The 20,208-nt window shown below is 38.9% G+C and overlaps 1 protein-coding gene across 6 annotated transcripts in view; it reads left to right on the forward strand.

Annotated features, from left to right (window-relative positions):
- sfmbt2 (Scm like with four mbt domains 2) overlaps positions 1-20,208 on the forward strand; it is a 61,313-nt gene that overhangs the window by 32,659 nt on the left and 8,446 nt on the right. For all 6 annotated transcript variants that reach the window (XM_085386251.1, XM_085386252.1, XM_085386249.1 and 3 more), the window contains 13 exons: positions 3,713-3,801; positions 5,072-5,321; positions 5,797-5,894; positions 7,276-7,377; positions 8,048-8,278; positions 9,186-9,312; positions 9,477-9,590; positions 9,675-9,717; positions 11,006-11,073; positions 16,368-16,507; positions 16,964-17,073; positions 19,214-19,389; positions 19,547-19,716. In XM_085386251.1, the coding sequence (XP_085242377.1) occupies positions 3,713-3,801; positions 5,072-5,321; positions 5,797-5,894; positions 7,276-7,377; positions 8,048-8,278; positions 9,186-9,312; positions 9,477-9,590; positions 9,675-9,717; positions 11,006-11,073; positions 16,368-16,507; positions 16,964-17,073; positions 19,214-19,389; positions 19,547-19,716 (1,718 nt within the window). The remainder of the gene's footprint in view (positions 1-3,712; positions 3,802-5,071; positions 5,322-5,796; positions 5,895-7,275; positions 7,378-8,047; positions 8,279-9,185; positions 9,313-9,476; positions 9,591-9,674; positions 9,718-11,005; positions 11,074-16,367; positions 16,508-16,963; positions 17,074-19,213; positions 19,390-19,546; positions 19,717-20,208) is intronic.

The following is a 20,208-nucleotide window of genomic DNA, read 5'->3' on the forward strand; positions in this document are numbered from 1 at the left end:
GTACTTTATTTTTACCATGACTCCAAGTTTTTCTTTGCTGGAAAAAAGCTCCCAACAAACTTTAACTACTGTGTCTAAAACTCTCCTGCTGATGTTGACTTAGGAATAACAAGACAGAGGTGATACAAAACCTGGATATAACAGAAACAAAAATGATTCAGCAACAATGCTTTCACTGAACTGCCACAGAAGCTAACTTCACAACCCATTTTCCTTCATGCGCAGTGGCATGTTTCAGTGTATGGAGAAATTTTTTCTTCTTTCACTTCAGCTTGATGCTAATCAGTGCTGCAAGGAATGTCAGTTCTCACAGCGCATTGCAGTCATTCTGCAACTATGACTCATTTGGTATGTTTCAGTAACTCCAACAAGTGTCTGCGTTTTTTCTTTTATTTCTGTAAGTGACTAACGGGAAAAACATTAAAAATGTATCCATAAAATTCATTTGAATGGAAGCTCTGTGTTTTGGGAAAAGGAAGGTTTTTTTAGGTTGTTTTTTTTTTTTTTTTAATCAAGAGTCAAAAGCAAATGAAAAGCAAAGCAGGCATTATATAACACTGTTCCACTATGGGAAGCAGGAAGCATATGAAAGCCACAAGTTCCCATGCAAATTTATTTTAACTTGGCTTGTTAGCATGGTTTTGAAGCTTTGGTCAGTGTGGCGTATTCATCTATCAGTGTATGCATTTGTGTGTGCTGATAGAAGACATGCTGTGCAGGCACAGATCTATTTTTATTGCGGAAACGTTGTGGGGATTCACCTCTAATGTGTTAACCATTGTTTTAAAGCAAGCACACCTACTTTCAGGTCGACGTTAAAGAAGCAGTTCTTAAGCTGGCAGTGCAAAAATAACAAACTTGTGCTTTTTAATAACTTGAGTAAACATAGTGTGCATCAAGGTTTTTTAAAAAAAATACAAATAAGCCATTTTGCGTGTATAATAAACAAAAATCAATTTAAATATATATTAATTTGCATGTTTTTCAAGAGTAAACATCAGAACATTGTAAAAAGCCCAGTTTAAAATTGTTATTTTGTTGAGATTGGAGTCAAAGAATGTTACAAAGGGAAATCTTTGAACGGTCTTTGAATGGATGCCACCATGAAACCTCTAGGGAGGATTACTTACATTAAGACAAATAGTTTTAATGTCAAAAAATGCAAGTGAATAGTATCTAATTAAACACAACCTACTTTGCATTAATAAAAACTTGCAAAATAAATATTTAGTTACATATTTTTGAACATTTTATTGAAGGAAAACAGTCTTTATTGTCTCCTCTTAGATCTGACATAAGTCAGTCTTTGGTTGAAGGTGGACATGATTACACAAAACTGGCATCCATATTTGAAATTGACCTCATTTGTGTTTTATATGTTTCAGGCTCATCCTTTCCTTCTAATTAGCCAAACAGTTAATTTAATCTTTCAGTTGCTATTTAGATCCTCTGCATTTTTGAAAGAAAAGTTTTTTCTCTTTAGGAAAAGGCAAGAAAGAACTGTTGTTCACAGATATGGGGTCATCTTTTGAGAGGATAGTTACACATAATCATTCCAGTAGAAAGTAAGGAGATGGATAGAAAGGAAATGCGACCCAGAAGGCAAATTAATCCTTTAATTACTCAATTACAGAGAACTAAATACGACAAACAACCTTGAATATAACTATCAGCTTAGGGCAGTCAATAATCAACAGTCATACACATGCTGCCCAGTGTCATTTCAACTGACATTTGATAAACAAATCAGTTCAGTGGTAAAAGGTTGTTTCTTTTTCCCGGTACATCCTCTTTCCTGAGGGTATAGACGCTGGTATTACTGCATTAAAATCTTCTGGACTAGATGACTGCAACTTACTATACTCAGGTTTTCTGAAATCATTTGTATATTTGCTGCAAGGTACTAATGGATGCAAGCAAAACAGGGAAAAAGGTTATAAGAACTTTTTATTATGTCTGTGAAGCCAGGCAGTGGTTGTCCTCTGAATGCGTACAGTACAGAACTACTCTTCTGTTACTGTGACACAGGTTTTCCTAGAAATCAACAGCATATACTGTACCTCAATTGAGGTCAGTAGGTAAGCTGCATTGGGGCTTTTGTTCCATAGCACTGGAATAAAAACACCTTTTTTCACCAGTGTTTTCATTCCAGCTACACATTTATGAACTACCTTAAAACATTTTTTTTTTTACATTTTTTTGTTTGGATTTGAGAGTTTTATTGTTTTAAGTAAATGGTTTTAATTATATAATCAATCTTGCATGTTTTTTTTAAAAGGCAACGATTTAAATCTGCTCTGTAGGGACATTTGATTTGATTTGCCATACCCATGAAAGTCTTTTCAAGACTGTCTATGACTGACATTAACTGTATTATTCTCTTGCTATGCTTAGCCAATTTATTAGGTGCATACAGTTAAAGTTCAGTCTAACACAGCAGCCTAGCTTTACATCCAAAACCTTGTTAAAGGTTGTGATATTGAGCTTGAATTAATGTCACAATTTTAAACAAATAATCATGTGAAAGCAGAATCGAAACCTTCCCAAATCAGTTTCTATATCCAGATAGTCTTTGTTGCAAGGTTTTGTGTTGGATTGCTTTAGTTTTTTTTTCCACGATTAAATGGAAACCATCCACATTTTTGCACCCAGACAGTTCAAAACTGTGCCATGCTAGTTATGTGCATAACACAGACTAATGACAGTTGTATTCATCACCACTTTGACTTACGTAACATGTAGTTCCCCTATCTGATTTTGATGGTTCAAGTCTAATTTCAGTTTGACTCATCAAAACCAGAACTTTAAATGCTAATTAATGCTACAACTGACATTTTTGTTGTTTTTGGTTTTTTGGTTTTTTTCCCAGGGTTTTAGTGTATTTGTGCTCCTTTTTTTTTTTTTTTTTTTTTTTCAAAGACACTCTGAATCTTGCGCTTAGAGGTCTGATTTGTCCCACTTTTATTTGTGGTATTAAACCTGAAACAAACTTGTGGCAGCAGGACCTCAGTCATTACAGTCATTTTGACTTCGTGCATCATTCTGCTGCTCACAGAGGAAGCTACAAGCATCCTGGTGAATGTCGTATGTAAAATTTTGGACAAAACCAGTTTGGGGTTTTTTTTGGGGGGGGGTTGTTCCCATTTGTCTCTAGAGAAATACTCATTTAGCACCATGAAGAGCCAGAACTAAAAGATTTATATTTATTCTGCTCAGATTTGCAGCTCTTGTTTTGCACATTATTACAGAAACGACACCATTAGTATGCCATTAGTCAGTGTCTTTCATTTTTATGCGCTTATTTTTGCAAATGCCTATGAAATATGGTGTCTTCTTTACTTCTCTTTTGCACATGACAGACTTAAGAAACATTGAGGCTATTGATGTTTTTGAGACATTTCCAGGCAGAAAAACATATTCTTGTCACTCGTTTTGCATAACTATTGAAATCAGTCAAACACACAAACATCCTAGTGACATATTGCACATCTGCTTTATGCCTTGAAACACCTGAATTAGCAGAAACATTTGCATTTGCAAGTGTATGCATGCACTTCCTCTGCATGCTGTTCTCTGGTGGCTACATCTAACGGTGCTCTGCACACATTTAATAATTAAACACTATACAAGAACACACCTTGTGCTCACTTTCCATTGCACAGTTGTGTGCATGTTTCCTCAGTGTCGGCTTTTTGTTTGTGTTTCTTTGCAGCCATCAAGGAGAAACACAGCGACTGGACAGAGTTCCTTATTCAGGACCTGACGGGTGCCAGAACGGCACCGGCCAACCTGCTGGAAGGGGTGAGTGTGTGTTTACACAGACAAGCAAGAGAAGCACAATGACACACTAACCCTAACCCTATACTTTCTACAATTTTAATATTTTTTCCCAAATTTAAGAAAAAATGTGGTTATTTCAAATCTTTAGTTTAAAAATCAAACTCAGATGAAAGAACAGGCTTAAAGGCAGGTGGAGATTGGAGATAGAATAGAGATACAGAGATAGTTAAATAATTATTTTGCTCTCTGAATCATAAGAAGCAACTGGTGGAGTCCAAGAGTAAAAATATGAAGTTTAAAATGAAAATAACGGGCCTCTTTTGATTATGTTTTGTGACAGAATAGAAATCAGCTGTGAGAGTGTGGAGCATGTTTGCATTCTGCACCTGCAAGACTGATATAAAGCAGAGGCCAAATATAAGAACATAAGTTCAGATCCTGCTAGCCAAACTCCAGATGGTCCAGTCAGGTCCGCTGGATAGCTTTGCAAGTGTAAACGATTGGAGAGAAGTCATTAATAATTCAAGATGTTTGATAAAATTTGCAGGTATTTCTGGAGTGATGGCAGCATTACTGCAGACGAGAGAAAATTTAAGCTCTTTCTACATGTGAGGGTTTTCTTTCTTTATGTGCACATGTACACGGACATTTAGTTAAAATCATCGAAAGTCGGCTTCTTAATTAGCTGATTGTGTTTATTTGTTTAAAAAAAAACAAACCTAAAACCTCCCCACCGACCACGTTTTCCAAGACATGATCTGACACATTAATCAGCATACATCATTTTTATCTGAGGTCTAAATAGATTTCTCAAAATCTCAAATTATTGTCTTGAGCTGAAGAAAGCAAAGTGAATGCACCTCCCAGCAACATAAAAGCAAAGCATTTCATTCCATTCAATTCAATAGAAACACTTAAAAAAAACTTGCACCCTCTCTAACACTTTGTCAAAGCAGGTAAATTAAAGTGTTTTGGCAAGTTTTGAGATTTGTATCCTAATTAACACTCAATAACAAGTTCTTGTTGTACTTCTTGACATCTGTGAGAGCAGGATAATTAGCAGGTCTGGATGCCGGTGTGATCATCTAAACCTAAAACTGTTTCGTTTTCAAGCTCAACATCCTGTTTAGATACCTCTTTTTCTCATCTTAATCTAAGGATAACACGCAAACTCTTTCCACTGAGGTTTGATTCGATCATTAAGCTAGCCTTTATAGCATCTCTGTGACCAGTGTGTTTTATTTTCATTTTATTTAATAAGTAAAAACTCTTCTCTGTCCATCCCCTTTAGCCTCTACGAGGCAAGAACACAGTTGATCTGATTGTCGACGGATCGGTGTTGGAGCTTCAGGACCTTTTAGACCCTTACCTTTACTGGCCTGTACGAGTCATCCAGAACGTTGGAGGGAGGCTCCGCCTGCGGTATGCTGGCCTCTCTGAAGAGTACCACGATCATGACACGTGGCTGTTCTATCTGGACGTCAGGCTCCGGCCCCTCGGCTGGGCCCAGGAAAACTGCCTGACCTTAGAACCGCCAACAGGTGAGAGTCTAATAAGTTTGCACTTTTTCACCTTTTACATTTTTATCTACAAGTAAATTATAACTTCCAGATACCAATTAATTATACTCATTGTTTTTGTTTTGTTTTTTGTTTTTGGGCATTTCTTCTCATCACAAATTATTATATTATCTATGCTGTGTGTCCTTGTTATTGTCTTGGTTAATACTTTGCTTCATAAAATGTCTTTAGAAAATGGGCTTGAACTACCTAAAGCCATTTAAAACATAAGATGTAAAGGTTCATGCTGACAAGGCGGTATGCTGGGTTTAAATGTTCGACCACCTGCTCGGAAAATAAGGAGACAAGTTAATCCTTAAAGGTTTAATATTTAAATCATCAGACAAATTATGATCTATAACTGTTGTCAAACAGTTGACTTTGTGTGTCTGTGTTTTTAAATTGAAGAAAAAAGTTGTTGAATTGAGAAAAAAAGAATCTCATATCTGTCGCGCAGAGCTCAGGTCTACGAAGAGCACCTCCGACTGGCAGCAGGCTCTAGAGGATGCTCAGCTTGATGGACAGAAGAATCCATTACCTCTGGAGGTGTTCAAGGTGAGGCTCAGTGACCTGCAGGAAGATCAGGTCCAGGTGAACTATGGCTAATTTATGATATAAGGAAAGAATAGGAACTCTTTATTTTACATCTCCAGGAAGTTTTCTTACTTGGTACCAATTACAGAAAAAAAGAAATGCCTTTGAAAGCCAATTAAATCTCAATAATTGTGTATTCAGTCATCCATTTATTCAACTGTTATTAAAAATCTGTGGAACTTTAACATTTTCATGTTCAGCTGACCCCCCCCCCCCCCCCTGCACCGAATAAAGCATTTAGTAGGAGGACGGGTGGATTAATTGGAACTGCAGCAGCTGAACTCTCTTCTTTCCACCGCATCATTTGAATATTTTCCATCTCCATTCACAAAAATATTTAAGGAATAATTTACTTTAGAGATGAAGAGCCAGAACAAATTATGATCAAACCAATCCAACTTATTCAAGGTTAAGAACTTTAGCGTTAAACTGTGCTTTTAATATGAGTCAATGCAAAAATGAAGTGTAATTTATTAATTGCATTCCTCTGTTTATGAGTGTAGCTGGAATGATTTTGTGTTGGATGACGTCCTCCTAATGCTGTGCTTGAGCACCTGCTGCATAGACACAGATGCCTGCAGCTAATGTTAGGTTTTGATAGAGCTCTGCACAAGTAAGAGGGTGCAGAAACTGAAATGAATCCAATACGGACATAACAGATGAGTAAAAGTGTGAAAGAAAAATCTTAGAAATAAGAGATTTAAATTACCAAAGCAGCCCACATGACACGGTCCTACCAACCGGAAAGGCTAGAATAAATAGAAGAGAATAGAAGAAATAGAAGCCTGCTTACATTCAGTGAATAAGCGTAGTAAAGGCAAAAAGTCACGGCATTACCTAAAACCTTCTTACATAATACAGTTTATTGTGTGTCATCACAAACAACAGAAAACACACCCTTCAAAGAAGATCTGAGTGTGTTTTCTTGTGAAACCAAGAAAGTACCGTGTGATACAGGATGTACTGATTACACTTTGAGTCAGTTGGAATAGAGAAGGTAAAAAAAACAAAGAGATACAGGAAACACAACCTTATCAACACCAAATTGAATGTAAAAAAGGTGTCATGGTGCTAGAAAAACAATGTGCGAGGCAAAAAACTATATTTAATTCATCACAATGATCGCCAGCAGCATGAATTAAGCCTCGCAGAATGCTTCATTCATTATAGGGCCACCCAGCTGGGTCTGAATGACCTACATGGAGTGTGTGTGTGTGTGTGTGTGTGTGTGTGTGTGTGTGTGTGTGTGTGTGTGTGTGTGTGTGTGTGTGTGTGTGTGTGTGTGTGTGTGAGATCAAAAGTGGAGCACATTTGTCTAAAAATCTTGACTTTACTGTGTCAGGACCATGTAGACCTGCCCAAGCACTCCTTCAAGATGGGTATGAAGCTGGAGATGGTTTCTCCATGGGAGCAGCTCCAGATCTGCCCTGTTTCTGTCACAAAGGTGAGTCACGCAGAAAGGCTCTGAGAACAATGGCTTATCTAAAAAAAACAAAACAGAGCATTCGTCAGCTTCTGTTATTAGTGAAGCATTGGATTTTTTAAATGTTTTTCCATGGACGAGGCCTTCCTCTGCACCACTGGAATCAACTGGAACCTTTCTTAGACATGAATTTGGGTTTTTTCTTCCTTTTTACACATTAATTAAAAATATTAATTGATTTTTGAGCAGTAAAACTACCAATCATTTGCACATTATTCTAACTATATAATACCGTTTTTTTTAATGTATTTTATTAAATTGTTCCATGATGAACACATTTCTTCCTAATTTACTAAACACAAAGAAAAGCATCGTACAGGGGGAAAGCAAAGCAGCTTAGATAGTACATACTGTGCTCAATGTTATGATTTAAAATTTTATAATTAGTTGGCCTTTATTGTTTCACAGGGTAGATCCAGCGGCTTAAAACACTGGCAGACTAGTGTGGCACAAGAATAATTGTACATTACCAAGGATGCCTTCATACTTGAAATCTTTTTTCTTTTAATTTGCTCTGTCTAAGCATTTAAAAGATGGAGAGTAAATTTGTCGTCTATAATCTCTTTTACACGTGTGTTGAAATCATTGTGTTAGGAAGAGATTAAATGTTCTCCCTCTGTTTACTCTTCAGGTCTACAATGAGTTCTACTTCCAGGTGATGTTGGATGACCTCTCTGCTGAAGCCAAGCCACACTTTGTGGTGTGTCATGCCAACTCGCCTGGCATCCTGCCTGTCCAGTGGTGTATGAAGAACGGGGTGGGTCTGGAGAGGCCTCGGGCCTACGAGGGCCAGGACTTTGACTGGGCTGACTACCTGAAGCAGAGCGGGACAGAAGCAGCTCCTGACGCCTGCTTTCCTGATGTAAGCATGGGGTGAAGAGATGTAAACTGGGACACTCCTGATGGTTCAGCCTATGTTTTGATGGGAGCGTTGTTAGTACAGAGGAAGCTGCTTTTCAGTAGGGTTCCTGCAAACATTTTAAAACCAAATTGAAGACCGAAACAACACAACACTTCAGGATAGCATAGTGGCAGCAGAGACAGAAGACACAATTGGTGCTGCTTTATGGTTTTATTCAAGTGTCATCTGCTTTAAATCCCACTGTCCCAACAAGCTCAGAGGTTTTTAACATATCTTGTAAGTTGCGATCTGAAGTGCAAAGCCATTGCCTGCACTTTCACTGCTGTAATTGTCTTTACCGCCACTGTGCCCCACTGTCCCAATCACACAGTTTGGGAACAGAAGAAGCTTGCACCAATGAGCACCAGGCAGAAAATGCATGAAATGATCGAGAGCAGTGTCTACCACTTTATTCTGTTTTGGTGAAGTTAAAAAAGCAAACGATATTTGCATTTGGATGATGCATGCAAAACATTCTGTACTTTCAATTCTTTCCCATTTATATCACTTTTAAAACTTGTTTTTAAATATTTATTTATGTTAGTACACTGTGAAAACAGCAGAAACACTCAAAGAACGTTTTATCAGTGTTTTATTCTTTTTCAGGTTTACATAACAGTTGACACTCTACAGTGAGACACATATTGTAAACAGGAACTTATTAGACCCATCTGACACTGTGTTACATGCAATGAGCCTACAAAATCCCTGTTACAGCACCTTGTTTGAAGTCCTTCAAGTGGAAAATAAGGGTTAAATCAGTTTGAAGGTCTTGTAATCTGAACCTGGCTTCAGGTTACCTCAGGTTAGATCCCTGCTCTGAATGTAAAATAAGCCCTCTCTCTTCCCCTCGTGTGTGTGCGTTCAGACATGGCAGAGCAGAGACTTTGCCAAGGACATGTGGCTGGAGGCAGTGAACCCTCACCGACCGGCTGAGGTGTGTGTGGCTCAGGTCACACAGGTCAGAGGACGCCTGCTGTGGCTCCGACTGGAAGGTACATTCGTTTGTGTGTGAGTGTGTGCGTGCAGTGAGGATTAAGTGTCAGGGACTCCTGCTGTGTCCCAGAGTGAAGATGGGGTAGAGAAAAAAAACAGCAGTTTGTATATGTGTGACAGTTCCCTCACCCCTGCTTTCCTTCCGCTGTCTGCCCATCTCCAGGTGTGCCGAAGCCTCTGTCAGAGTGCATCGTGGATGTCGAGTCCATGGACATCTTCCCTGTCGGCTGGTGCGAGGCCAACGCTTACCCTCTGACCCCTCCAATCAAACCTGTCTGTACGTAGACACACAAATATACACAAATGTAAATTTGCCATGCAGTGACAGCTTAACACAAAGTCTCATTGATTCGTTCTGCAGGCCAGAAGCAGAAGAAGATAGCAGTGGTCCAGCCAGAGAAACAGTAAGAAGCACAACATTAAACAAACTGAAAGTAAAACTGACTTTAGACTTTGTCTCAAAGACAGGCACAGTATCCGTGTTTTACATTCTTTTAATGGGTGACTCATCTGTTTGCATGGAAGTTTCCAAGAAAATGACCCTATTTCTTAGTTGATGTATCACCCTCTACGACTACTTTCAAATAGAAATACCACATGGAGTTACATTTTTATATTTTAGTCCAGATTAGAGTGCAGAAGTATGGTGAAGCAGGGTGTGATTTATTTTTGGGGAGGGGGGGGCTTTGTCTGGTTCAAAAGGTGGTACTAGACAATCAATTGCTATGGATATCAGTAGCTGTGCCCATCTTTGATATACAGTCTATGTTTTTGAAGACGTGTGCTAGTATTTTTGGAGGACATTTTATGCTAATATTCAGATGGCTGAGAGTCCTCCTTCCCCCTAATAGTTAACTAATAGATACAGTGTCTATTGTAGGAATTATACACAACCTATATTTAAAAAAAAAGACAAGACTTGGTTACCTTTTGCTTTATTTCAAAGTGCTCCAAAAGGAAACTATGAAGGTTTCCTAGCCTCATTTATCAAACTGATCTGGCGCCCTCCATTTTCTCCTTGTATGCCTATTCCTCACTCATTAAACCTGCTCCTGAACATGGTTTTCAAGTGTTGGAAAACAGTTCAATTGCAGCTAAAAGTGAAACGCTGACTGCATGTCTCTGTAACCCGAAGACCGCTGTTATTGGTTTAATTTCAGTGTGGTCAGAAAAATGGTATCATTTGTGGGTTTTTGGTTTCTGTCCTTTACCTGAAAGCCAAAGAAGATAATAAAAAAAAATCAGTACATGTTTCTTCAGAGAAACCCTGAAGGTTTTTCTTTCTCTGTGTCACTCAAACCTGTTAATTGAAACTGTGGCTTTTTTTAGGGCAGAAATTGCTTTCCTGGGGCGCTGATTGATTTTTGTAGACGAATGGCATGTTATACTGTTTACTTGCGGGAGCAAGAGCGAGGGCGGCGGTCAGAGAGCAGGAGAAATATGAGGTCTTCAGCAGCACTTTGTCAGCTCTCTCATCTAACCACTAATCCCATTTCATACCTTTAGGAGAATCCTTTCATCGGTATCACTACATACACCCGCCTTCCAACACTCCTGTTTCTAATTCTGAAGCTGAAAGCGGTCGCTGTTGTGCCGATTGATTGAGTGAATTGACTACTGTTTGCCGTTTGATTAGATCCCTTGGATAATTTTATTGATCAGCCTGACTGGATTGATTGCGTTTTTCCACAGGTTGGCTCGTTCCCAGCCTGTCGAGGCGAGTCCTGTCAACCACTACCAGCCTGCCGCCTTGGATCCAGGTAATCAAAAGCCACGTTACACATGATATATCTGTGGTGATTAATGCTAATGAGCCGCTGTGGCGAGGATTAAAGGAAATCCCGCTCTTTCTCCACTCTTAAGTCAGTCTGGATTTACACACTGATATACCTACTGCACTCTGATGTGCTTTCCTCTGTTTCACTCAGCTCCACTTCAACACTTTAGTAAATTTTATTTACAAGTTGCTGAGTTTGAAAACAATGTGATGGAAGATGTGTGTCCTGTCACAGGTTCAGTCAGAGATGTTACTAAAGGAAGTTGAATTAATTTTCTCCATCGTCTCTATATTTCATGCCATAAAGTTAAATATGGACTGTTTGATCTAAGCAGTTCTACCTTCTATATATATTTCATGTTAAAAGCTATCAGTGGCTCCAACTAGCAAAATTATATTACAACCTGTTGGCACTGTAAGGGATTTCCCCACTAGTTTGACTTATGAGAGTCCCTTCATGGCTGCTTTCCAGTGAAACGCATTACAGTTAAATTTAAGTTGTCACACTTAGAGTGAAGAAGAAGAGGAAGGAGAATCTCATAAGACAAAACTGAGGTTATATTTGTATTTGTTTCTAAAATGTTTAACCAGATACCAACTCTGGATGGTATTACCTGACCTGCACTAACACTGTGAGGAGCCTTTTTTTAACCAGGATATGTCCTTCAGTGCACACATTAACCAAATGCGTTTGACTGCTTTCTTTCAGTATTACTTAATAGAAACATCCTGTCTCAGAATCACGCTGAAAAAACAGTTCACGCATTTGTTACTTTCAGGCAGGAATATTGTAATTAATTATCACCTAAAAGCTCCCTGAAAAGCCTTCAGAAGAACTGAAACGCCGCAGCGAGAGTACTGACAGGAACTACAAAGAGGGCTCGTATTTCTTCCATGTTAGCTCGTCTTCATCGGCTCCCTGATAAATACAGAATTGAATTTAGAATCTCGATCACATAAAAAGTCCTGAGTGATAAGGCTTCTTCATATCTTAAACATCTTGTAGTACCAAATAGAGCACTTGGCTTTCAGACTGCAGGCTTGCTTGTGGTTCCTAGAGTTACTAATAGTTATAGCTGTCACCAAATGCTGCTCACAGGGGATCGTCTGGTACTCTAATATTGTAGGTCTTTACCTTACAATATAAAGCACCTTGAAACTTGAGATTATGCTTCTTTAAGGTGTTTTTTCTTTCCTCGGTTGGATGATAAAAACTGTTCCATACTCAGAGTTGGTGACATCACTGCTGAACTTGGTGATGCTGCATTTGTTCTATAGGATTAAAACAAAAATAGATTATTTAATTTAAATAATTTAATAAGTTTGTTTTTGTTTTTAACAGAGCTTCAATGTATTTTGAAACACGTCTACCCAACGAGCAGGGTCGAAAATTCACCCCGCAGGAGCGCTTTCAATCTAGCTCAGTTCGCAGGAAAACTAGTAACCCTGAGGACACAAGCAGGGAATTTATCCAGACGATGTTTTTGGTTCTAGTTAAAATCTGTGTTTTAACATGCATGGTGTTAATGAGTTACTGGGAACAGTAAACTACTTGAGACGTCAGTCAGCAATGACAGAAATACATCCTGAAGTAACCACTAAATTATGCATGTACTCCATAAATCATCATGCTTGTTCTCAGCTACATCCATGTCCACTGTCCATTATCAGCTGGTAATGATTAACAAGCATTGGCATCGATATGCTCATTTGTTCTCATTTACTGTATGAGAGCCACATTTTTACTTTATCAACTACTCCTAGTCGTTATCGTTGGTTGGAGCTACACGGATTTCCTTTTATTGTTTGTCTTCCGTTTTCCCCAAAGTCAAAAGGGGAAAAAATATTTTTTATAAAAAGATCTTCCTTCTCACACTAATACGGTTTTTACATATTAAGTAAATCAGTTTGTCTCTTTGATAAATTAATTACAGTAATCCCACAAAGAGAGATGCATTTTTAGCCTCTTCTGCTGTGGTTTTAACTGAATCAGTAATGTTAAAGAAATGTTTAACTGTACTTGAGAAAGCAAAAAGCAGCACAAGATGCAACTATGTTTTACAGTCACTAAGTTTCATTTCCTCCTCAGTAAACATCTTTTTTTCTCTCTCTCTTATAAAACCATATTCTAGATATGCACATGTAAAGAAAGCTTTTACACAGGAAATCCCTATTTATCTCTAATGCATTAGAGAGCCGGAGCGTTTCTGTTCTACCCGCTGTTATTGTAGCTGCCCTGGGAGTACTATGTGTATGTTTGGCTTTTTATCAGCTGGAGCGAGAAGGTTACACCCACAAACAAAATCTTAGAGCCAGAACACAGCATTCTTTTGTGACCACATGAACTTTAATGTGCTTATAAAGCGAATCCTTAAAAATTACCTTTTCCTTTTTACAAATTGTCCTGTGACTCTAGTTTTCTTTTGCCTAACTTAAAGGGAATCTGCTCATTCCAGTTTTATGTTCTTTAATAAGAGTATCTGCGATTTTAAGTAATCTTTTAAATATCCTTATTTATACCTCCATTCATCCACCGTCTCAAACAAGCTGTTTTCTCTCCATTGAAGTATTTTTTTCCTGATTGGCTGCCCCTCATAAACTGCACCTGTGCACCTGAGATGACCATATTAGGGATATCATCTCTATATGACATCACAGCAATTTAGAGCAGTCTGAACAGTGTGCTGTTAAGATATATATCAGCTTTACATAACTAAACATAACACATAACAAAGCTCAGGATAAACTGTTTATTTAGGAATGAAAACTAAAGCATAGGCGGATATTTTCGGCCACATGTTCAACATCTCTAAAAAACTTAAAGCAGGTAATTTTTGTGAATTCAGATCTACTGTGCAATTGACAAATAAATGTGGGTGTGTTATTTTTCGTTTTCACTTGCCTCAGTGTCTGAAATAACTGAACTGAACTGGGGGTTTCCTCAACACCATTGCGCCCTAAGGGAAATTCACCATGAAGCTGCGTCATTTCCAAATTTCAGTAAATGTAAAATATATCACCACGGCCAGCAGGATTGGAGCCAAAATTTAGAAAACAGTCAGGTAAAGTAGCTTTTTTTAAGAATGCCACTTAGCAATCTTTGGTGTATTTCTGGGTGCATTTCTGAAACCAAATAAACAGACATATCAGTAAATCTGAGAATAGATTTCACCAAAACACCACATCCTTCTCTCACATCCTCATTGTGTGGTTGGTTTTCTTTGGGAGCAGACACGTCTGTAAGCAACATGTATGTTCAAGCACAAAAAGAGCAAAGGGGTGGGGGTGGGCTGAACTGGGCATTGTTTCGAGGAGAACCTTGGTCCCTGGTTTAAAACCGCCCACTCGCTCATGCATATTCATCACCATATCTAATTACTATTCGCCCCTGGCAGTGCACCTCCAGGTGCAGACGGTTTTCAGGTGCTCCAGTAAGGCCAGAGTGCAGCATCGTTCATACGACTTCTTAGTTTGTTTCTTGGAGGCGGTGGAGGGTGGTGGAGTGGGGGGGGTCACATGAACAGGATGTACCCATGGCCCAGTTTGACTCTGCTCTCACCTATGTGCTGAAATGGTTAGTCACACACTAATGATATACTGGAAAGTAGTAAGTAAGTAAAGAGCACCACAACCATTCATTTACTTTCATTTACAAAGGAGCTTTCTGTTTTCTTCCTTTGTCTTTTTTCTGGTTCAGAGTGGAAGAAAAGCATTGAGAAACAAAACCAGTAAAAAGTTGTTGGGTCATTTCCTTATACTGCCAATGCTCAATCAAACCACAAGGAAGTGTTTTGAGAGAGGTTCAACATTTAGTTTAAATGTCGTTTCATTATGCAACTATAATACTGAAAAACATCATCTGTTATTATAATACTTACATAATCCAAACATACATGCAGGTAAATTCCTTCACTAAAAAATGAAGAATCACCAAGTCTGTCATTAAAAATATTTTAACTAGTTTGTTTAAAGGGAGGTTTTCTGTCTATCAAATGGTCAGAAATAACAAGAAAATGCAGAACTGACAAACCTGTGGACAAATCATGCTTAAGGGCCTATTCCCGTCATATTGAGCCAGGAAAAACCATGACATCAATGTTAGCTTCTAAAATTGCATTTAAAGAGAAACTGAAGCCGTTAGTATGACTAACACCCTTGCATGGAAGTGACACACCAATTATTCAGTCAAACATCAAATGAGGTTTTGTATTTTAAGGAAACAAAACATGGGTTTGAAAGGAAGTTTGTAAACTCCAGTTTGGTGGACAGGGAAGACATTGGTTCACGGAAGTATCAAATATGAGCCGCTGTGTTTGGCCTGTCGAGTTTTGCCCATAATCCAGGTGAGGAAGTACTACTTCATACCAACTTATCGTAAAGATTGCAGTACTAACTGGCAAACAGAGACATGAACATGTTTCCTCTGTCTTTGCGTCATTGCACTGGTTACTGTAGAGTTTAGGATTAATCTAAAAATCCTTTTGTACAATTGCAGCTGCTTGCATGGGCTTGCCCCCCCCCCCCCCCCCCCAATTATCTAACATGTTATAGTGTTTAATACCCCACGCAGAATGCTTTAAGCAAGCTGTCTGCCAGCTGGTAGTAGAGCCTCACTTAACAGTCTTTCGTATGTCAACAAAAAAAAGCGCCTCTTCTCTTGAGCCTTTTACGTCTGCCTTTCCGTGAACATTGTAGGTTAGTTTACATTATTTTACAGCTATATTTTAATTTCCATCGTGCTCCCTTACTGTCCCATAGTTCTATTTTTTTCCTAATTCTTTATTGATTGCTGTGCAGCACTTTGGTCAACATCTGTTGTGCTTAAATGTGTTATATAATTAACTTAACTCGATTATATAAGTGGCTTTAGTCCGCCTAGGCTTGCTGCTGACTCTGCAAGTTGATTTGCAACCATGGCCACACATACAGAGAAACGTTTGTTCCTATTGGAGAATAATTTTCTTTCAACCTGACATTTTCCACCAGGAATAATGAGATGTTGTGACCCATGGCTACTTAAAGAAAAATCCGAAAACTAAGTGTAATCTGTTTACTCTGAAAGCTTCCTTGTACGCTTGTGCACTCTCTTCTGTTTCTCTTTGATTTTCCAAATGCGATGTTGGTTTCAGTTTTGTCCAGAATATTTGTTTCAATGTTTTATTTATGGTTTCAAAATTTGTAAGAGAGATATTATTTGGACTATGCCAGTATTACATGTAGCATATTTATTTCCCATAGTGGTGAACATCCATTTTTCCTTCTTTTCTTCTGTCCTAGGTTCAGCTAATGGAAGATACTGCTGCTCCAAGATTTTTGTCAACCACCGCTGTTTCTCAGGACCCTACCTCAACAAGGGACGCATCGCAGAGCTGCCGCAGGCTGTCGGACCTGGAAAATGCACACTGGTCCTCAAAGAGGTGGGCTGATGTCAAAAACAGGTGGGGGGGAGGTTATATAGAGGAGCAGGTTTAATCAAAGGGTTGCACACTTTCAAAGAGAGAGGTGGGCCAGCAGAAATTGACAGAGGGAGGAGGTAAGAGACGGAGGCCGAGACAGCGATGTCTTGTTAACCACCTGCCGTTTCCCAGCAGCACCTTCATTTTAATGTGAGGAGCTGTCAGTCAGCAGTGTTTACTGTTATACACCGCCACCACCATTTGGGAAAACAGCCTTTTAATTTCTCTAGAGACTGTGTGCTCTCGTGCACTTTGTGCAGGTGTGAGAATGTAGCTTTCTCCACAGTTTTTTGTGATCTGTATCTTTTCTTTCACTTTCGCTTGGATCCTCATTCGTGTTTGTTCACTTTTGTCTTGAGTTGTTCACATCAAGCAGGAGTTTATTTGTCTTTTTCTTTGTTCTGTTTTTGCTTCCAGCTGCTGAGCATGCTGATCAACGCTGCCTACAAGCCTGGACGAGTATTGAAGGAGCTGCAGGAGCTGGAGGATCAGAGCTGGGACTGCCAAGAGGAGACCCTCAAAGCCAAGTGAGGGGAAAGGAAAATACAAAACAAAAAATGGCAGGGGAACAACAATGAACATGTTCTTTTCTCATTTCATTTGCTCCACTCCTGTTTTGGTCATGGGCCATTGAATTTCATAATAAATCATCACTATCTTTCCTAAAAGGGCCCTGTGTCCCTCCCCCTCCTCTCGTTTCCTGCGAGGCCATTTTCCCTGCCCCTCTTTGAATTTTTTATGTTGTTTTTTGTTGCTGCAGTATTTGTGTAAGGTCTGCATTTTCATCCACTGCTGGCTGCACAGAGCCAAATTATTCCACAGCTTCAGGCTGCGTGCTCGGTGTTTTCTAATCGAAAACGGCCCCATTTTTTTCGTCCGAAACGAGAAAGAATCAGGCAGTCATGAGTCTGAGTGAGTCACCTGTGCTGGCCCGCAGAGCACAGTGATCACATTCACGCACGAGTGTTTTGACAACTCGCCAGAGGATTTACTTTTAATTTTCTGGGGCATCTACCACCCAGAGAGACAATTTATTTCTGACTCCAAAGTGGAGAAGGTTCAGTACACAATTGAGTTCAATTAAGCAAGAGCAAAAACAAGTTGACAGAGAGTACATATTTCTCATTAATTAATGGATCTTGTTCCTGTTTGGTTGTAATTTTCTTCAGATTGTTACTTAAAATTGAGGTCCTGATGGAGCACATCTCAGGGTCACTGTGTGAATTAACTCTCATGGCGTGTCATAGTCATTACAGGGCTTTTTTAAATAACTTGGCATGATTTCATAGATTATATTAGTGTTTAAAACATAAGAAAATACATTGGTAAGCAAAGTTTATATCACAAATGTTGCAGAATATCTGCAGCTTTTAAGCTATTGCAGATTTGCATCTTTTATAGTTTTTATTTTTATTTTTCAGTTTTTAGTTGATAATCAGTAAAAATCAGACATTTTAAGGTGTTAATGTGGAAAATAGTTCCTTGTGGGCAGCAGTCTGTTCATTCCTACAAGTTCTAAGAGCAGAGTTAATGCTGATCCATAAAAATAAATTAGTAAGACAAACATAGTTAATAATTAAAAGTAACTGAATAAATTGAATTGACTGACTTAGTATTAACTGATTTGACCGTAGTTGCCGACTGCTGGTGCATTATGTTAGTTTGAGACCTCTAAAAGCAGAAGAAAGAGAAAATCAGTATTTTGTTTGTGTGTTTTTGTTTCGTTTTGTTTGCTTCTTCTGCTCCTTGACTACCACAAGCCGCGTTCTCCTTTCATTAGGACTGCCTCATGTAAGTGAAAATTGTATCTATGAAAATTATTATGAGTTAGACGCACTGCTCTGGAATTCCCCTCATCTAACCTCCTCTCAGAGCCAACAATGGGCTATAGTACCAGATAAACACGCATGTGTCTCATTTAATGATTAATGATTAAACAAAGAGATCAGATAAACTCTGCTGCATGTTTAGAAACCTTTAAGTCATCCTGTCCTGTCAGAATTAACATATCAGCATTGCATTTTCTAAGGGTATAAGACTTAATTTAACTATTTTATTTTCTATTAGGGCTTTAACTTGATTTTGATTTTCCTTAACAGTTGCAAATTAAATGATTAGTCATTCAGTCTATGACATGAAAAATTCCTTTTCTGATTTCTGTGAGCACGTTTATGTTACACAACAGAATGTATTGAAAGAAATTTATCGATACAACTAATTGAAATGTGACTTTGTTGATGTGTTTTGGTTTAAAATCAAACTAAACTGCTGTTTCACTAATGATTTATTATTGGATTTTAACCTATTAACCTCCAAAAAAAAGAAAGTAGCACAGACCAACATTAGTTTGTAGGTCATTATATTTTTTTCTTGCCAGCAGCTCCGCTCTCTTTGCCCGACCTTAGCCATTATGTGGGATATTGCCAAATTGACCCTTCATCTCACTCCGTTCTCCTGAATCGGCCTAATCAACCGAACAGTCTGAAGTCATGCGGGCTGTCGTAAAACTGCCCGTTTTTCACATCCTTGCTGTGCAAGCAATCATCATTCACCTATGAGTGCTTTGATGGATCACAGATGGTTTAATTAGCCATTGTCCTCATAAGTAAAAGTAATTCTTCACTGACAATGTCCCTCTGTCTTCCCTTTCCTTCCTCCCACACACAGATATAAAGGAAAAACGTATCGTTCCACCATACGGATTGTCCGCCTAGCAGACCAGATCCCAGATTTCTGCCGTAAAGTGTGTGTGAAACTACAGTGCTGCCCGAACCTCTTCAGCCCCATCCTCGTTACTGACAAGTGCCCAGAGAACTGCTCCGTCCAAACAAAAACCAAATACAGTGAGTCTCTGTAATTATACGCATCACTTCCTGCACCACAGCTATGAAGGAGACCCAAATCAAAGCTTGTGATGCTGCAGAGTGTATAATTGCCCTGGATGAGTGGCTAAGTTTTGTTTTGGGTGCATTGTTTTCAACATCTGCTCTGCGTCCACAGCCTATTACTATGGGAAGAAGAGGAAGCTATCCAAGCCCACTGCAGGAGAGGAGACAGCAGAGGGAGAGCTGGCCAAGCCGACGCGCCGCAGGAAGAAGAGGAAAGCTATCTTTGTGCAGAAGAAAAGACGCTCCTCTGCTGTGGACTACACTCCCGCTGGCTCCCCGCAGGTTAGAAAACACCTCACTTCTTCACTTCTTCCTCAGTCCTTTATTTTGTCTCGCATAACAAGTGTCCTGTGCACTCCTGCTCATGTGACAAGCAGCAGGTACACTCACAACAAAGTGCACAGTGTATAAATTATAAACAAAATCACATGTGAATATAGAAAATGCGGGGTAAAAGAGGAGCTTCTCATGCAGGTGCCTTATGCAGATATATCCACTGCTGGGCACTGAGTTATTTATTGTAGCTAAAAATAGCCACACATCTGGCACAGAAAGGTTGCAGTCAATCACATTAAAGTTGTTCATTTAATATGCAGATGCCACAGAAGTACCGTCTTCAGGCATCAAGTCTGCATTTGTGTGAGTTTTAAAGCGTATTATATGACTACCTCACAGGTTAAGGCCTCAGTTAGCTTTAGCATATTAACACAGGGATAAGGTCAGTTTTCAGTGAAAGCAGGCATGAGTTCATTCTCTAGTTTTAACAGCCTACAC

This window comes from Rhamphochromis longiceps, linkage group LG17 (assembly GCF_057381845.1).
Source record: "Rhamphochromis longiceps isolate RC_006_pf linkage group LG17, R_longiceps_female_GT1.1, whole genome shotgun sequence".
Taxonomy (NCBI): domain Eukaryota; kingdom Metazoa; phylum Chordata; class Actinopteri; order Cichliformes; family Cichlidae; genus Rhamphochromis; species Rhamphochromis longiceps.